This window comes from Mucor mucedo (assembly GCF_025094135.1).
Source record: "Mucor mucedo strain NRRL 3635 chromosome Unknown EV154scaffold_9, whole genome shotgun sequence".
Taxonomy (NCBI): Eukaryota; Fungi; Mucoromycota; class Mucoromycetes; order Mucorales; family Mucoraceae; genus Mucor; species Mucor mucedo.
Window position 1 is genome coordinate 87,975 of NW_026252293.1, and position 17,474 is coordinate 105,448.

At 36.6% G+C, this 17,474-nt stretch overlaps 7 protein-coding genes across 7 annotated transcripts; 4 read left to right on the forward strand and 3 right to left on the reverse strand.

The window, feature by feature from the left end:
* Positions 1 to 242: 242 nt before the first annotated feature.
* Positions 243 to 3,884, forward strand: EV154DRAFT_494492 (uncharacterized protein). The gene is made up of 8 exons (XM_051599903.1): positions 243 to 347; positions 406 to 481; positions 557 to 1,283; positions 1,334 to 1,820; positions 1,874 to 1,949; positions 2,009 to 2,801; positions 2,860 to 3,472; positions 3,529 to 3,884. The coding sequence occupies exons 1-8, from the start codon at positions 302 to 304 to the stop codon at positions 3,858 to 3,860; spliced, it is 3,150 nt and encodes a 1,049-aa protein (XP_051462065.1). The 5' UTR covers positions 243 to 301; the 3' UTR covers positions 3,861 to 3,884.
* Positions 3,885 to 4,278: 394 nt separating this feature from the next.
* EV154DRAFT_494494 (P-loop containing nucleoside triphosphate hydrolase protein) lies at positions 4,279 to 6,904 on the forward strand. Its single transcript, XM_051599904.1, has 11 exons — positions 4,279 to 4,328; positions 4,387 to 4,600; positions 4,656 to 4,785; positions 4,846 to 4,963; positions 5,015 to 5,106; positions 5,161 to 5,314; positions 5,372 to 5,671; positions 5,742 to 5,945; positions 5,998 to 6,094; positions 6,160 to 6,309; positions 6,368 to 6,904. The coding sequence occupies exons 1-11, from the start codon at positions 4,314 to 4,316 to the stop codon at positions 6,673 to 6,675; spliced, it is 1,782 nt and encodes a 593-aa protein (XP_051462066.1). The 5' UTR covers positions 4,279 to 4,313; the 3' UTR covers positions 6,676 to 6,904.
* On the forward strand, positions 6,905 to 8,855 carry EV154DRAFT_494495 (uncharacterized protein). The gene is made up of 7 exons (XM_051599905.1): positions 6,905 to 7,014; positions 7,071 to 7,235; positions 7,319 to 7,378; positions 7,445 to 7,547; positions 7,601 to 8,136; positions 8,197 to 8,297; positions 8,362 to 8,855. The coding sequence occupies exons 2-7, from the start codon at positions 7,086 to 7,088 to the stop codon at positions 8,762 to 8,764; spliced, it is 1,353 nt and encodes a 450-aa protein (XP_051462067.1). The 5' UTR covers positions 6,905 to 7,014; positions 7,071 to 7,085; the 3' UTR covers positions 8,765 to 8,855.
* Positions 8,856 to 9,038: 183 nt separating this feature from the next.
* EV154DRAFT_494502 (Neutral/alkaline nonlysosomal ceramidase) lies at positions 9,039 to 11,981 on the forward strand. The gene is made up of 10 exons (XM_051599906.1): positions 9,039 to 9,435; positions 9,492 to 9,771; positions 9,831 to 10,082; positions 10,145 to 10,343; positions 10,407 to 10,419; positions 10,474 to 10,838; positions 10,902 to 10,955; positions 11,016 to 11,386; positions 11,450 to 11,581; positions 11,645 to 11,981. The coding sequence occupies exons 1-10, from the start codon at positions 9,072 to 9,074 to the stop codon at positions 11,700 to 11,702; spliced, it is 2,088 nt and encodes a 695-aa protein (XP_051462068.1). The 5' UTR covers positions 9,039 to 9,071; the 3' UTR covers positions 11,703 to 11,981.
* EV154DRAFT_494516 (uncharacterized protein) lies at positions 11,964 to 12,794 on the reverse strand (the record flags this gene model as incomplete). The annotated part of the gene is made up of 2 exons (XM_051599907.1): positions 11,964 to 12,118; positions 12,201 to 12,794. Coding segments are annotated over 2 exons (285 nt in total), but the record flags the coding sequence as incomplete, so codon positions are not given.
* Positions 12,795 to 12,818: 24 nt separating this feature from the next.
* EV154DRAFT_535995 (ORMDL family) lies at positions 12,819 to 13,167 on the reverse strand (the record flags this gene model as incomplete). Its single annotated transcript, XM_051604106.1, has 2 exons — positions 12,819 to 12,969; positions 13,031 to 13,167. The coding sequence occupies 2 exons, from the start codon at positions 13,165 to 13,167 to the stop codon at positions 12,819 to 12,821; spliced, it is 288 nt and encodes a 95-aa protein (XP_051462070.1).
* Positions 13,168 to 13,673: 506 nt separating this feature from the next.
* On the reverse strand, positions 13,674 to 14,398 carry EV154DRAFT_412850 (uncharacterized protein; the record flags this gene model as incomplete). Its single annotated transcript, XM_051595538.1, has 2 exons — positions 13,674 to 14,254; positions 14,332 to 14,398. 2 exons carry the CDS (start codon positions 14,396 to 14,398, stop codon positions 13,674 to 13,676), a joined length of 648 nt encoding a protein of 215 aa, XP_051462071.1.
* Positions 14,399 to 17,474: the final 3,076 nt, after the last annotated feature.

Sequence of the window (17,474 nt, forward strand, 5' to 3'; positions counted from 1 at the left end):
CTATGAATTGCGAAGAAGAAATAGTATGCTTTTGGTGACCATCTAATTTAATTTCAACAGTCTTCCCGTATTAAAATAGTACCAATTCTAATTTGACTTTATCAATAAATTTGAAGTGCCATTTACCGCTTTTACATAAACCTATTATTCTATGAGTATATGACGACGGGCTTAGTCTACACTGTACACAAACCTCGCTTATTAGTGTAACTCCATGAGAAAGTGCCGACCAATCCTAATTTGCTTTGTATTTTTTCTTTTCTTTCTTTTTTCCTCTCTCTCCTTCTGCTATTGTCCAAAAATGTTACAAAAATCATTTGAAGAGTATCCTTTTGTGATAGGAATAGGTACACGGATAATATCTGGATTGGTAATTTTTTCTATCACCAACACTTTCTTTAATAGATTATGGAGGAATCAATTCAGGAGTTTCAATAGCTCATAAAAATGACGCATTCAGAATACTTACTATCGACGATTGGTATGAACTTAACAATATATATATAAATATACATACATATGTAAACTTTAACATGATTTGCTTTTCTAAATTTAGGACAGACGAAGACACATCTTGCTGCCAATTCCCTACATCGATTTTATACAAAGAAGGACAAATCCATGATGAAGACAATATCATCTGGGGCGCTGAAATATCAGAGGCCACTATTAACGACGAAGACATTTATGTCAAGTATATAAAACAATACATATTTAATAGCGCCTGCAAAGATAAGGAATGGAATCAAACTGGATTAACGATTAAAAAGGTTGTGACGGATTATTTAAATAAACTTCGTCTGGCTCTTTTGAAGCTACAGGATAAGGACAGTTTTAAAATCGATTATTACCAAGATTTTAGGCTTGACAATAGTCGATATTGTCTCGCCTGCCCTCAGTCTCAGCAATTATTTATGAAGAGATGTTTTATTGATGCTGGATTTATTCATGAAGAAGAAATAGAACACCGTCTGGTATTTGTCACCGAAGCAGAGGCAGCAGCTTACAATTGCCTTGCCTGGGATCGTAAGTCAAGTAGAATTGCAGTGGATGAACATTATCTTGTTTGTGATATTGGTCACAACACTTTTGGAATTGCAAAAATTGATGCTAGGTCAACAGAATCTCAGAGTATAGTGGAGTTGGTGTCTGAAGACTCCCAACATGGATCGATTGATTTAGAAAATAGGTTCCGCTCTTATTTGGAAATTAATGCCGAGTCACTTAACATGGATCAAGCAAAAATAGATGAGGCTGTAAAAGAATTTGAAGAGAATTTAAAGGTATAATACATATGTTTTATACAATCGTATTCAGTTATTCATCCCAGCAGTTCTCTTTTAACATGTCCGATGATTGGGAAAAAGAAGATTCTCTTTACCAAGTTGATAGAATATCCTTTGAGGATCAATGGATAGGATACGAAGATCAGCCCATGTCCATCTTCAAAACAACAGAAGTTGATAATAAAACTTTGATCAATATATTGCCTATCGATCTTGCTCAACAAGTATTTAATCCGTATATCAATGATATTATTGAAGGTATCATGGATGCTGATAAGGATGATTGTGCCAAGATATTTCTTACAGGCAGATATGGCTCCGACTCTTATTTTCTTAAAAGACTTGCCGAGTTTACTGGTAACCGGTTGATTATAATTGATCATATGTCGGTGGACGGTGTATCGAGAGGAGCAGTATCATTTGGAATAAGAATGAAAAAAGCACAGACACCCTTTTTTTATAATGAATCCAGTGTTGTAGAAATGATCAAGGAGACACAATTTATCAACAATTGTGATTTTATTGTTGGCATTGGTATGCAGAAAGATGTGCATTAAATGAATTGTTAGCCTAAAGTAGTACTTTAGATTTTGGTACTACTCATTCTGGATGCTCATATGCACGACCTAATGATACGGTGATACAATCAATTAAAACACGATGGTAATATAAACAAAAAAGGATTTTTGAGTGATAGGGTATTAATCAGGAAAACAATGCAGGCCGATGCAACAAAATGATTCATTCCCAAAGGCACCTACTCTAATTGTTTACAATTCCAAAAGTAAGAAAATGACCAAGGATAAATGGGGGCAAGCCGCTAAAAATCACAAACTTGTCAAGAATGAACACTTGTTTGGAAATTTTAAGTTATTCTTGTCACCAGAATCCGTGACAAAATATTATGGAGAAGGAAACACAGATATTGCAGATATTAAAGAGAAATTCACGTTAAATGATGCAACTGCAGTTGACGTTATTGGTGAATACTTGAAGGTTTTCAAGAAACACGTGGATGATTATATTATCAAGAAAGAAGCAGAGAAAAAGTTCTTCTTTTTGCAAAGCTCTTTGAAACTTTGTTACGTCATCACAGTACCTGCAATGTGGGATAAAACAGCTAAAGACACTATGGTCCGAGCAGCCATCAAAGGTGGATTAGTAGAGAAAGGCCAGCATGATAATTTACTCATTATTACTGAGCCCGAAGCCGCAGCTCTCGCATGTGAGGAGCACTACAAAGATATCGCAAAAAAAGATGGCACAACATTTATTGTGTGTGACGCGGGAGGAGGAACGGTAGATTTGGTCACATTTCGCCTGGATATTAATAAAGATGGTACTGAGGTAATTCATCAACTAGGCGAGGGTGAAGGTGATACGTGCGGTTCAGCGTATTTAGACCAAACATTTAGGGAGTATATTTTCAACTTTTACAAGGAAATCGATTTCCCTGTAGAAATAGAGACCCTAAAATTGGACAAAGCCATGAAGTATTTTATAGACGAATTAAAAGTAAATACGTATAAATTTAATATAAACAATAGTACTGAACTAATAGTTTGTATGACAGCCCAAATTTATGCCTAACGAAAATTGTGATGCCTATTGCCGCATACCCTTACCTGAAAAACCTTCGTTACCTCACAATGTAAACACAAACAGACTTATCAGGAGGGGTAGAATAACCGAATTAAAAATGTCCAATGCAGACATGAAGACGTTTGTGTTTGACCCAATTATCAACCGTATTGAGGATCTTATTGATCGACAAGTCAGAAAGCTTGATGGCAAAATAGATGTTATCTTATTAGTAGGCGGGTTTTCCAAATGCAGATATCTGGAGGAAAGACTTAGACAGAGATATATCGATACTATTAGAATTACAACACCCCCAAATGCAGTTACTGCCATCTCACAAGGCGCAGTATCATATGCACAACGACCTCGTATGATTTCAAACAAAGTAGTTGGCCTCTCCTATGCAATAGAAGTCCAATCTCAATTTAGCAGGGACTTTGAAGAAAACTATAAAGGAAAGACAGTTATAGCCAGCGATGGTAATGAATATTTTAAATCTCGATTAGAATATTTTGTAAGAAAGAACGACGAAGTGAGAAATGAAGAAAAAACAGCCATTTATGAGAAGACTGTGTATATTGAGTATCCTCTAAATGCGATTATAGGTAAGGACAATGATGGTATCGTAACTTACAAATTAATGACGGCGTTATTTGTATAGCTATATTTTCATGTGATTACGATAAAGTAGATACTATCAAGTGGCGGCGCGTTAATAGTGAACATACAAAAGTAATCGAGCTGGAATTTGATATGCCTTATTTACCAAACAAAAGCAAGAATGATAAAATACCTTTTAAGATATCATTACAGCTTAACCAGATAGGTGGCATCAACGTCTCCGTTGAATGCCAAGCGGATGGAGGCCAACCCCTTAGGATAAACAACAGCACCTCGGGCGAAGATAATTTCAAATACATTCGTAAAAGTGATCCTATTGTAATGCGGAGTAAGCTTCCAAATGGTGCATTTGTGCTTCCAAATAAAAGATGATTTTGTGTTTTAATACATATGAAATTTATGTCGAGAATGCTTGATGCAATGAAAAAGAGACTTTCAGTCGCATTGTGTTTCTATGAGACTTCTGACATGACCAGAGTTTTAATGCTTGAAAGCCGTCTTTTATATTTTAAACCATCGTAACCACACTTTTAGCACGAAATATGTAAAAAACTGCAAAAAATAATTCTTTCTCGTAAGTCCCTCAATACATCTTGTGGAGATGAAATATTCAGATATAGAATCAATGATAAAAAACAACATACATATGTCTATCAATATTTTCTTAATGTTAGACCTATCCTTGACAAATGTTATACAAGTCAATGCTTGTTCATTAGAGGAGGCACTTTGTTTCAATAGGCGAAAGGACCGTCACTGATCCCAAGTGGCATTTCCTGCGTGTTGTTAAAAAAGTTTTTCCTTTTTTCCTTGACACAATTTAACATGAGCGATTTGCACGTAACGTAATCTTGAATGTTGTAATGAAAGGACAAAGTTGACAGGTTTAAATACATAGGGATTGGAAGAAAATGATGATGATTACGTTCCTTACGTACCAGTAAAGCAACGTCGATTAGAGAAATTACATAAATATGCAACGCAACGTAGGGCCACCGATTCACAAAACGAAGACGATAATGAGGATGAGGATGTAATCGTAGCTGGTCCTAGAGCCAATATTAGTTTATTGGATCAGACTGTTCAACAAAAATTATCCAATTTGATTCCAGGTAAGTGCTTCACTTCCAGCATGGGGAATGTTTCGACATTGACAACTGATTATAGAAAAAACCGAGGAGGAAAAACATTTGGAAGAGGAAAAGCGTATCGAAGAGGCTCAAGCACGTCACAAAGCTTTAGTGTCAGTTCAGGACGCAGCTATGGGTACGCAGTACACAGAACCTATCCAAACTTCGTGAGCATTTTTTTTTTTTTTTTTATAAAATTAAATATGTGCTAAGATATGGTTTTTTAGCTGGGAGCCACCTCATTTTATTCGTAATATGACAGAGGAGGAGCATCAAGCAGTACGCGACAAATATCACATCCTTGTCGAAGGCCTGGACCCAGTGCCACCTATTAAACATTTTAAAGTAGGCATCAGCAGTTGAGTGTTTTTACATTATCCTCACAAACAATTTTAGGACATGAAATTCCCTGAACCAATCTTGCATTATTTAAAAGAAAAGAAGATTGACAATCCAACACCTATTCAGCTGCAAGGCTTACCAGTCGCGTAGGTAAAAATAATAGGATAATAAAGTAGTAAAATACTAAATGATAATAATAGATTAAAGGGCCGTGATATGATTGGTATCGCTTTTACTGGATCAGGCAAAACATTGACTTTTTCCCTCCCTTTGGTATTGTTTGCATTAGAGGCTGAAACTAGATTACCACTGATTCAAGGGGAAGGCCCTGTCGGTATGATCATTTGCCCATCTGTAAGTAATTGCATGAAAAAATAAACAATAAATAACGGGATTGACAAGAGAATATAGCGAGAATTAGCAAGACAAACTTTTGATGGATTAATAAGCATGTCAAAAGCACTTTCAGACGGCGGCTACCCTGAGTTAAGATCGCTCTTATGTATCGGTGGTATTAATATGAGGGATCAAGCAGATGTCCTCCAGAGGGGTATTCACATGGTGGTGGCCACCCCTGGCAGATTAATGGATTTACTTAATAAGAAAAAGTTTAATTTGGACAACTGTAAATTTCTTTGCATGGATGAAGCAGATAGAATGATTGATATGGGGTTTGAAGATGACGTTAGAAATATTATGTCATACTTTAAGGTAAGAAAAACACGTATCCCAATAATAGTATAGCGCCAAAAAAAAAAAAAGATTTTAATTCCAAAAAAAGAGTCAACGTCAAACATTATTATTTTCGGCTACTATGCCCAAAAAAATTCAGGATTTTGCTTTATCGGCACTAGTTAAACCTTTAGTGGTAAACGTAGGTCGTGCAGGTGCTGCTAATTTGGATGTTATTCAAGAAGTCGAGTATGTGAAGCAGGAGGCCAAAATGGTGTATTTATTGGAATGTTTACAAAAAACTCCTCCTCCTGTAAAGTAGCACAGATGATGTAATTTTAATTTTTACTAATCTTTATTTTTAGGTACTCGTTTTTGCTGAAAATAAAAACGATGTAGATGATATTCATGAATACTTTTTATTAAAAGGCGTGGAAACTGTTGCAATCCATGGTGGAAAAAGTAAGAAAAACTGAATTAGCCTTTTTTGTTTTAAACTTTTAACCTTTTTTATTGTGTTCACGTAGCGCAAGAAGAACGTGAATATGCAATTCAGTCGTTTAAAGATTATCGGAAAGATGTATTGGTGGCAACAGATGTTGCATCCAAAGGCTTGGATTTCCCCGAAATTAAACATGTCATAAACTATGATATGCCCAAGGAGATCGAAGATTATGGTACGGGAAAAAAATTTTTTTTATGGTGTCACATTAAATTCTTATCCAATCGTAATAGTGCATCGTATTGGTCGTACAGGTCGAAGTGGTAAAACTGGTGTGGCCACTACTTTTATTAATCAACACTGCTCGGAACAGATTCGTTTGGATTTGAAACATTTGCTGAGGGAAGCTAAACAACGTATCCCACCTTTTCTTGCAGCAATGGAGGATCCTTCGGATAAATATGGTGGTTTGGCTGGCGGCTGTTCATTCTGCGGTGGTCTCGGCCATCGAATCAACGATTGTCCCAAATTAGAACAGCAACGAAGACAGCAAATGAACTCCATAATGAGTAGTAGAAATGCTGGTGGAGGTGCTTTTTAATAAAATATAACTGCCGTCGTACCACTTTTTTGTTTTGATTGTCAAGTGATGGGTATTGCGGCGCCGCCCCGTTGCAGGTTCTTTTTCAATGACCTGGAACTTTCTCGAAACCGACTGGCTGCTTCTATTACTAAATAAGGAAAGCTTCTTGAGAAAAAAGGGAACTTTTTGGAGCTTAAACCTTAAACCGTTTTTAAAAGAAAAACAACAAGAATTTTCTTTTTTCCCTTCTTCTTTTTTCCAAAATTTTTTATTTTTTTAAAAAAAGAAAAACTCTATATTCGCCATAGCAACAACAAACAGTCCAATAGCGTACATATATATAATTATATCTGTGCTGTAAATATACAATGACTGTTTGCACCTAATAAATGAATTAACATTTCTTATTACAGAAATCGTATGAAATTATGGATTCATATTCAACAATATCTACCCCCAAAGGAAAAACCCCATTTACTTATCAAAAAATTAAAAATGTCGAAAGTTTTTTGAAAGAGTTACACTTGCAACAATATACACCCGTTTTTGTGGATGAGGGATTTGAGTCCTTGCCTGCAGTAAGTTTCTTTTTTTTTTTTTTTGTTCTTTTTTCCTTTTTTTTCTTTCGTCATTGTATTTATTGAATTGCCGATCATCGTAGATGAGAGAGATTACTGAGGAAGATTTAATCGCACTAAATGTGAAGCGAGGTCATCGAAGGGTAGGCACTCCCACACACAAAGTCAGCCTAAACTAAGAAAAACCTGACGTCATGTACCCCTTTTAGGTTATCCAACGAGGGATCGCTACGCTAAATGGTGTGCCTCAGAACCAGCCTTTAAACGTTATAGCTCCGGTCTCTGTCACTCCACCCTGTCCAGATCTAACAAGTATGCATGAATTAAGCTAAAAAAAAAGTTTTACTAAATTTAACTGTATATAGGATCTAACGGTAACAATAGTAGTGAGGGTTCTTCCTACAACACGAGTGGTTATGGCTCCATGAGCTCTCCTCGACACCCTACTTGTGTCGGCCAGAAATATGACATAAATACCAATTACCCTAGTAATCCATCATTGACTGAGCATACAACCGAAATACAACCACCAGCGGATAAACCATCCACCTCCGATGTAGAAAAAGATATACCAGTGGTGGTGGAGAATGCTCGATCGTCTTCCTTTTCATCTAACGACGAAGATGCTGACGCGCCACTCAAAAGAAAATACAGAAGACATCCAAAACCTGATAAAAAGGCTCCCATCAAGCCCCCTTCCGCTTATATTATGTTTTCAAACGATGCTCGGTCACAGCTTAAAGATTACGGTATGAGCTTTGTAGAGATTGCAAAATACGTTGGCGATCAGTGGAAGAATCTCAGTATCAATCAAAAACAACAATATGAACGAACTGCCATGAGAGCAAAGGATCTATATATCGAAGAGTTACATGCGTATAGCCAAACAGATGATTACAAGGTAGGGGACTAGAGGCTGTGATGACAATACCTGTAATTAACTTGTTTTGTTGTTGTTTAGAAATACCAAATATACCTTAATAATTTCAAGTCTGAACAAGATGCCACCAATAGAAAAATTGCCAGACTACGCAAACGGGCCAAGAGAGATTCGCCTGAGAGGTAATTAAAAAAATAACAAAATGGTTCAGAATGTAACGTATTCACACATCCTTTCTTTCTACAGTGGTAGCATGGCCGATAGCAGTTCGAATACAGAACATAAAAATGTAAAGAAGAGAACAAGCGATAATAGTTTAGGATCATCGAATTCAACAGACGGTGGTTTCAACAATAGCGACGAAAATCCAAGAAGTTCTAGTTCAAGTGGGTCTACGGATATATACAAGGTGCATTTGAAGAACCACCCAACAGAAGCATCACAACAGAGAAAGAGTGACGAATGTAGTTTGGCGCGGAATTCAACCGATGATTCACCTTCCACAATGGATCCATCCTCACTAGATGACGAAAATAACGGTGGAGAATGTTACTCTCCTCAACAAAAGGCACCGCCTCTCATAAGCGATAATATGGCAGAATCCAATTATCACCGATTACCCTTTAACGACAATACTGCTGCAACATAATGTAAATAATCTGTATCTTGTCGTACACACCTATTTTTGTACAAACTGAAATAATGTAATAAATTTTTATTTTAATATCAACCTGTAAAAACAACCATTCTTGCCATTTTCTAGTCCGGTAGTATGTGTTTTGCGCGCAGTAGTTTTGGCTCTCTCTCCCATCATCCAAAATGATTTTTAAAGGTCCTATTCCTGTCAGCTGAACCATAAATTAGATTATGTGTGCGAAAAGGAAATAATTCACTAATTGTTAAATTCCCCCCTTTTCTCTTTCTTTTTTTTTTTCTCTTTCATTTCACTCACAGAAATGATAAGGCTTATATTGATATTTCTCGCATTGACAACAGTAATTGGCGGGTTTCGTATTGGAACAGGTAAATCAGATATTACTGGACCAGTTACACAAGTCATGATGATGGGCTATGCAGAGCTTGGACAGACCGGTCAAGGTATCTTGCAACGATTGTGGGCAAGAGCATTCATCATTGAAGACCCTAAAACAAAAGCTCGGATTGTCTTTGTCAACACCGATACTCAATCCATGGGAGATATCATCAAGAAAAGAGTTGTCGAAAAGCTCCAAGAGAGATACGGTCCCATTTATACCGAAGGAAATGTCATGATTTCCAGCACTCACTCACATAGTGGCATGGGTGGCTATCTGCAATATAGTAACGTATCTCTTTAGCTTCACAATCTTCTTTGCTTCTCAACACCTTTAAAATAGCTCTGTACGAAATCTCCGTTTTAGGCTGGATTGAAGAGACTGCGAATCCGATGGTACAAGGAATTATGCAGTCTATCATAAACGCACATGACAACCTTGTCGATGGATCACTTGCTCTCTCCAGTGGTGAATTATTAAACTCAAACATCAACAGGTCACCCCAAGCTTATTTATTGAATCCATTTGAAGAAAGAGCATTATATAAACATGATGTTGACAAGAACATGACCGTTTTAAGCTTTAAAAATAATCAAGGACATGATCTTGGACTAGTGAGCTGGTAAAGGAAAAAATTCATTTTTTTCTAATGACCAAGTCAATTCATTCTATATCTAATAGGTTTCCTGTCCATGGTGTGTCTATCAATAACACGAATCGATTGATTAATGGTGATAATAAGGGTTATGCTGCTTATCTGGTGGAAAGACACATGAATAGAAATATATCACCATCTTTTGTGGCTGCTTTTGCTCAAAGTAACGAAGGTGATGTTAGTCCAAATACATTGGGATCATTCTGTACAGGTACTGATATTCCTTGTGATGGAACGCGTGAATCGAAATGTCCTAGTGGAAGCAAATGTAACGGCCGGTAATTAGAATGCAACTAGCTTTATGTCCCCCCCCCCATTAAAAAATCTCGGTAATTATTAGAGGTCCGGGCTGGGAAACGAGTGGTATTGAATCGAATCGAATTATTGGAGAGAACCAAGCGCTAAAAGCGTTAGAACTATATACATCCGAATCAACCCAAGTTGATGGAACAGTAGACTATGTTCAAAGATATTGGGACATTACAAAAGCAGTGGTTACCAATCATGATAAGCAGTCGAAACTTTGTGCGGCCGCCATGGTAAGGATTTATAAATAAATAGGGTTATGAAATCATGTCATTTCAATTAACGTTGATATATAGGGATACGCTTTTGGTAAGTGATAATCTGGCATACTTCACATAAATATTAAACTAACACATTATTTAGCTGCTGGGACAACGGATGGCCCCGCTTTACATGGATTCCATCAAAATACAACACATGGTAATCTTGGTTGGGACATTATCCGTAATATAGTCAAGAGACCCAGCGCCAATCAAAGGCGTTGTCAAGCACCGAAGCCTATTTTGCTAGATACAGGGGAAATGACTTCTTTACATGCATGGCAGCCAGAAATACTCGATATTCAGCTGTTCAAGCTGGGTAATGTATTTATCTATGCCGTTCCGTCAGAATTTACCACAATGAGTGGGCGAAGGCTGCAAATGGCAATTAAAACCGCTCTAATTGAAAATTATTTGGGAAATGAAGATACCATCGTCATCCATTCAGGCCCAGCTAATGGATATGCAGTATGTCGTATATATTATATTACAGTAAAAAATATTGTTCCATATTAAACTCTTTTATTATAGTCTTACTGTACAACCTTTGAAGAATACCAAAACCAAAGATACGAAGGAGCATCGGTAAAATCCTTTTTTTACATGCATTAGCATATTTGTAGAACTCATATGTATTTCATCTAGACACCCTATGGTCCAAACACATTACAAGCATATATTCAAGCCTTCGAGGAGCTGGTCTTCATGATGGCAAATCCAACCAACCACAGCATTGTATCTGAAGAATTACCAGACTACACCAAAAAATCATTTAATCTCACGCCTATCTACCGGTCAGACCAATCTCACCTATTTAGATCTTTTGGCGATGTATTGAGAGACGTCTCTTCCGATCACTTCACAAAAACCAGTACACCTATAGTAGTCTCTGCTAGCTTTGTTGCTGGAAATCCTCGAAACGATCCCATGCTGAATAAAACCTTTCTCACGGTAGAAAAGAAGATTGCTAAGGATCAATGGAAAGTAGTGCGGACAGATGATGATTATGACACTAGGTAACAAGTGCTAAATTTAATAATCAAAAATTAGTCTATACTTAACAAGGAAAACAAAATTAGGTTCTCTTGGAAGTATAAACATCAATTACTAGGTACTTCAGAAGCAACCGTAGAATGGCACGTGGCTCATGATGTTGAACCTGGTGTATACCGGTTGGGATACATTGGAAATAGCATTGCGCCATTTAGCAAGTAAGTTATCTTGTGTGTGTATGTGTGTGCATGTGTGTCTTAATAACGCTTCTTCTTTTCAAGAAAATTGACGCCACATAAGGGCTATTCGAGGGAGTTTGTTATTTCCAATTACTGTTAATATTCTATATCGTATATACATAAAAACACGACAATATTCATATATGACTTTAGTATCATAAAATATACATTACAGATGAAACATTCCAACGAGAATCTGTCTCCTATCAACTGTTTCGAAATATAAACAAAAAAAAAGTCTTAAATCATGGTTTGATTTTAAAAAGCTAGAGTCTCCCTCGTATACACATTCTCCCCCAGTAAAATTTATTCTAAATGGACCAAGGTTAAAAAACCGACTGTGCATCAAAGCTCCATGATGTAATGCCGAGAACACAAGAGTTATAATTTTTTTATTGTTTTATAATTATTATGATATTAAAAGATAACACGTAAAAATTATGGTTATTGTTTAAAGGACTAAACCACCTCTATACTTTGCATAGCCGAGAACTACAAAGACGCCAACAACAAGACCTGATAATATGTATCAGAAAACATTCTCACGTAAATCCTTACATCTCTCTCTCTCTCTCTCTCTTTTCTGTAAATACTTTACCTTGATAAAAACCAATAGCACCAGGAGAGGTCAAAAAGTTTTCAGCCTCTTGTACCTTGGGACCAGATCTTGCCTTGAATTCATTAAATTCAGCTTTCACCTTTGCTAATTCTTCTTGAGCAGTAGCAGATACTTTATCATAGGTTTCGTTTAACTTCTTTTCATTGGTCACGACGGCTTCGTTGAACTTTTGTTCGGTTTGTTGGACAGAAGGATTAGCAGACATTTTTTTTTTGGATGAGAATTATACGGAAAGAAGAGAGTTTTCTTTCCTGTTTCATAATCTCGTTTTTATAGATCGCATTTTTATTTTATTTTAGCGTGATACAAGGCGCATAATCATGATGTCAACAATAAAACACGAAAATAGGAGGTGGTGTGTGATATTTTTGTGTTACTGTCATCACGGCCAAAAAAAAAAAAAAAAAAAAAAAAAAAAAGAAAGACATATCAATTGATAAATAAAATATATATGGATGTTGTGTGTGTGTCTGTGTGATTGTGTGTGCGTGCGTGTGTGTGTGTGTGTGTGCAATATGAGTGAGTGTGTGTGTTTGGGTTAAAGAATAATATACAAGACGAAGAAAAAAAAAAGTGAGAGATACAAATAGTGAGTGTCTAATCCATTTCATAGTCGAGTTTATTGATTCCAAAGACTCGTACTCTATGCATAACAGGTAGCTTTGCAATCAAGACAACTAAAAGTGCAGTAAAGTTGATGCCAAAAAGAAAGACATCGTAATGCGTATAATGTGTACTCAATAAAAACCTGGGCACAGATACAAAGTATTAGCAACAGCCTTCTATCTTTTGTGAGACCCTTTACTTACAATACAATGGGCACAGCAGTCAGAAATTTACGAGTGGCAGTAAACTGTACACCGCCATCAATCTGTTCCCATAATGTTAATCCGTCATACGCTCCTTGGTTATTTTCAAACGGAATGCCTTGCACCCAATGAAACATGATGTAATGACCCTATTATTGTCATGAAGCGTGAATATTAATCCTGATAATAGTAATATTAACTTACGCAATTAAACGACAAATTTGTCAATGTCCAACTTGCTTCAGGCGTGATGAAGGGTATAACTGTGAATAAGGCTTTCAAGGCTACCACAACAAAGATTGTAGTAAACCACGCGCCTAGCAAACGAAGTTTATAAATCAGTAAGCGATCTACATTCCTGTTGTAAGAGATAGTACCTTTGTAATTAACCCATGAGGAATTAAAATTGGGCATTGAGCTTTGATCAAGTGCCGTATAGGCTTTATTTTCATTTGTGGACATTAAATAATTAACAAGCGAAAGAAAGATAAATGAGAAGGAAAAAAAAAATTAGAGATAGTTGTATAGGGATGACGTATTATAAAAAATTTTATTAAAATGTTTGTGAGTTGGGAGTTTGAGGGGGAATATATACAGTTTTTCAACTTGAATGGAGTTTTACAATAGGAAGGAAAGGTATATTTTAAAGTTCAACTTTATCATCTTCAGGTGTAGGAATGCCATGTACTAAATGATGAGAATAGTCTTGCTGTCTTGACTTTTTGATTGGATGAACGGTATTATTGATAGAAGAGTCTTGTTCGAACACACGCTTCTTATTGACAGTTGTAGTAGAGACTGGAATGGCTTCTCTTAATTGTGCTTCGAATTTCTGGTACAGTTCGGTAGATACGTAAAGTCTATAATCAAGCATTTCTAAAAGTGCTCGTTCAGCTCCGTTAATTTCTTTGACGGGCAATTTGCTAATTTTAGCCCAACTGGCATTGGTGAATGTATTGTCGTACAAGTATTTATGTGCACAAATTAAAGCAGCTAAAAACATACGTCTGCCGCATTTAACAATAGGATCAAATTGACTGCGCTTGTTGATATAAGGACGAATTCGAAAAAGATAAAAGATGGCTAATTGAAGAGTTGAACGAGTGGCTCTGGAGCGTTTTAAAAGATGTCTGACGAATGCTTGGGTATTTACAACCGGTTGTCCTTGTTTGGTGGTCGAGATTTCCATTGGCCAGGAAGTGCGAATGGTGAGTGTAGTGATATCTATGATGGAAATGTTAGTAATGTTATAAAAATTTATAAATTGCATGTGTGTGTGTATGTGTGTTTGTGTTGCTTACCAACTAGGGTATCTACGTAAATCTTTTGATATTCATTTTCGGTGGATGGTTGCTGTTGTTGATTCATCGACATGCCTACTATATAGCGATAGTATTGCTCCAAACAATTGGTTTCGTTAGTGTTCGTTTGAATTGGAGGAAGGATAAAGCTATTATAGTTGGACATGACGAGAAACGGGTTAAAACAGGAAAAAAAGAAAGAAAAACGAAAAAATCATTTTCATTTTATAGACGGGATAAGCGGAAATTTAAAAAAAATATAGCATATTATATTTCTCTCAATGACTCACTGTAACTGAGAATTAGAAACCCCTTCCTTTTTTAATTGGGATAAAAATCCTGACGCTTTTTTTTTAAAAAAACGTTAAACTGACTCATTAAAAGATTATCTAACCTTTTATCTTTGAACCCCTTTTACCCTTCATTAATATAATAATAAAAAAAAAAAAAAGATTAATCCTATCTATCTCAAAAATGTTATTTACCACCTAAAAAAGAGATGGAGATGATCTCCCACTCATTTCATGCCAGGAGGGTGTGAATAAACAAATTTGTGTCATTGGACAAATCCAGTATTCCCTAATTTTGAACCAATAAGAAATTTTTCTTTCTCGGGACATTGGTCCTGATCCAATTGAATTCCCGTAATTTCTTTTTTATTCAACCGTGCGAAAACCCTTAATTAACCAAAAAGATAATCGCTATATTTAATTTAATCGCAAACCATCTCTAAATTGATTCACTGCTGCGGTTTTTTGGGGATTAAATCATGCTGAGTAAACAATTTTTTTTGTGTTGGCAACCGTAACATCCGCACTTTCTATTCCCAAATCATGCCGTAGTTCCTACCAATCAAATCATTCGGTTAAGGATGATGCACACAAATGCCTAAAACGGTACGCTAAGCGAAATCTATTTGGCTCCCCAATACGATCGGCTCTTTTTACATACTCCGATTGCCACATACATATTATCATTGTTTATCTCAGTCGCACGCAATTCAATTAAATTAGGAATCATAATATCTAAACTAAACGGAATTCCACCCTTAGAAATATGTAAAAGAGAAGAAGGCTCAGCATGCAAAACACGCACAGAAATAAAAAAAGCCCAACCCCCCCCCCAGTTTCACCGCTTTGAACCATACTACCGAAACTTTCCTTAATTGGATCTCCATTGCCAAGTACACACATTTTGGCTCAAATAAAGGGGTGACGGGGAGCACACAGACTCAGCACCGCAGCTAGTAAAGGAGGAATTCAGTATATGGGTTGGTATATCACACACTGCGGATGTCATCAGCTATTTTGGAGCAAGGATGCACAAAAGGACAATGAGGGTCACTAATATCTGAGGGACAATCAATAACCACAATTCTAACAGAACATGGGCCCCATTGTCTTATCCTCATATTACTAGCGTGATAGCAAAAGGTATACATGTGGCGTAGCGATAATTGCTGACTAGTGCTATCTCGTGCAAATAGCAGAAAAAGAAATACATTGTCATTCACAGTCATCACTGTGATCATCACCTTTTTGTTACGCACTACCTCAAAATATATGGTGTGTGCTTGGTGATACACACTCTCTTATGGATAAGAAATTCTTGATTTCTTCCTGAATCTAAAACGTCTGATTGTCACCTTGTCATGCTTTCATAAAACACCCTAATCTATACCCACGGATTTGATTAAACTAGAAATCGCGATAATTATAGATGATATTCAAAGTGCGAAAAAATGACTGAACCGTCGGGTTATACCGGTGAGACTCACAAAAAGATGCTTAAAAACAACCGGTCATATTTTACTTGGTATGACTTTATTATATGTGACTAATCGCTTCAAGAGGGGTGCAGATGTTACTATTAACCAAGTCAAACAACTGCGCCTTTCTCTCCTCAATCATACTAGTCTGTAAGTACACTCAGCCAAAGCAGCAGGGGAAGGATGTACGAATCATTTTTATAATGCTGCTTTCTCATGCGTTGTCAATAGATACTAATATTCAGAACTGATAGGGGCAATATTAGTCATTGAGACACATGGATTAACCATCGAGTTGTTGGGTTTGGGTTTAAACTGCTTTAACTCAATTCCGACATAAATTTTTGGTTGGTCTAAAATGACCCATAAAAATTTTAAGACTTTGTATCAGATTTATTCTTTTAACATCTTATAATCATAAATAGTTGCTGTGTCGCTTTAGTAAAAGAATTGAAATTACAACGTTGATAGACCTAAGAAATTGACTGGTATAAAGTATGAAGTTATCTCTCTTTCTTTCTTTTTGGGGCTTAAAGACTTCAGTATTTGAGCGTCGTCCTTGTTATAGCACATGCTGTCGAGCACGTCCCTTTTTTTTGTGGCTGAGGCTTGGAGTATATTTTCTGACTGTCGCAGCAGTGAACTATGCCACAGCGAAATCTGGGTACACTTCCGAGGAATAATTTTGTTTTTGGTATTAGAGACCCGATTTTTGCGTGTGACCAAGGCAACCAATGTCTCAAAAAAACAAATCGCACACCAAGTAGCAAACCTGTAAGCAGGCTGGACGACCAGTACTAGGCAAGTTCGATCAACTGCTTTAACGAGCATCCATCCACCATAATAAAGGACGCAGTTGAAGATCTGATACAGAGATCTGAAGGTTTGGATATCAAGAAAAGCTGAATCGCTGACTTCGTGAAAGAGGAATGCAACCTAATAATCAACAAAGAAACCTTAAATGTTCGTGACCAGCTTGTGAAGGAATGAATAAAAGAAAAAGGCATGATGTACATGCAAATTTGTGTATTTTTGCGCAGATCTAGGGTTTGGTCAGCGCGTGGCACGAAAGGAGTTATAGAATTACCAGTCATTGGCGCCGTCTCTGGATTCGATGTTGTAAATGTGAGCCCAAGATATCCAGGAAATGTCAAAAAAAAAAAAAAAAAAAAAAAATAAGAAAGTTCGTGGGTGCAAACAAACGAAAAGCACCTGGAGACAATGGATCTGTTATACCGAAAGGAACCACAACTAGCCATTACCTTCAATTCATCAGCGATACCTTAGACATTATATATGGGTTCCCCAACATGAAGGGATTTCACATCGGTATGGACAATATGCCCCAATTCATAGTCATAATATTGTTGGTCCT

What these genes read in the sequence shown, in the direction of transcription:
- EV154DRAFT_494492 (XM_051599903.1), top strand. Translation starts at nt 302, where the DNA reads ATGTTACAAAAATCATTTGAAGAGTATCCTTTTGTGATAGGAATAG. An exon ending in CAATCAATTAAAACACGATG is followed by an intron (nt 1,950 to 2,008) that starts GTAATATAAACA and finishes AAAACAATGCAG; the next exon opens with GCCGATGCAACAAAATGATT. An exon ending in ATTTTATAGACGAATTAAAA is followed by an intron (nt 2,802 to 2,859) that starts GTAAATACGTAT and finishes TTTGTATGACAG; the next exon opens with CCCAAATTTATGCCTAACGA.
- EV154DRAFT_494495 (XM_051599905.1), top strand. Translation starts at nt 7,086, where the DNA reads ATGGATTCATATTCAACAATATCTACCCCCAAAGGAAAAACCCCATTT. An exon ending in GATTTGAGTCCTTGCCTGCA is followed by an intron (nt 7,236 to 7,318) that starts GTAAGTTTCTTT and finishes CGATCATCGTAG; the next exon opens with ATGAGAGAGATTACTGAGGA. An exon ending in ACCCTGTCCAGATCTAACAA is followed by an intron (nt 7,548 to 7,600) that starts GTATGCATGAAT and finishes AACTGTATATAG; the next exon opens with GATCTAACGGTAACAATAGT.
- EV154DRAFT_494502 (XM_051599906.1), top strand. Translation starts at nt 9,072, where the DNA reads ATGATAAGGCTTATATTGATATTTCTCGCATTGACAACAGTAATTGGC. An exon ending in AAAGATACGAAGGAGCATCG is followed by an intron (nt 10,956 to 11,015) that starts GTAAAATCCTTT and finishes TATTTCATCTAG; the next exon opens with ACACCCTATGGTCCAAACAC. An exon ending in AGCATTGCGCCATTTAGCAA is followed by an intron (nt 11,582 to 11,644) that starts GTAAGTTATCTT and finishes CTTCTTTTCAAG; the next exon opens with AAAATTGACGCCACATAAGG.
- EV154DRAFT_494494 (XM_051599904.1), top strand. An exon ending in TACAAAAAACTCCTCCTCCT is followed by an intron (nt 5,946 to 5,997) that starts GTAAAGTAGCAC and finishes CTTTATTTTTAG; the next exon opens with GTACTCGTTTTTGCTGAAAA. An exon ending in CAAGGAGATCGAAGATTATG is followed by an intron (nt 6,310 to 6,367) that starts GTACGGGAAAAA and finishes CAATCGTAATAG; the next exon opens with TGCATCGTATTGGTCGTACA.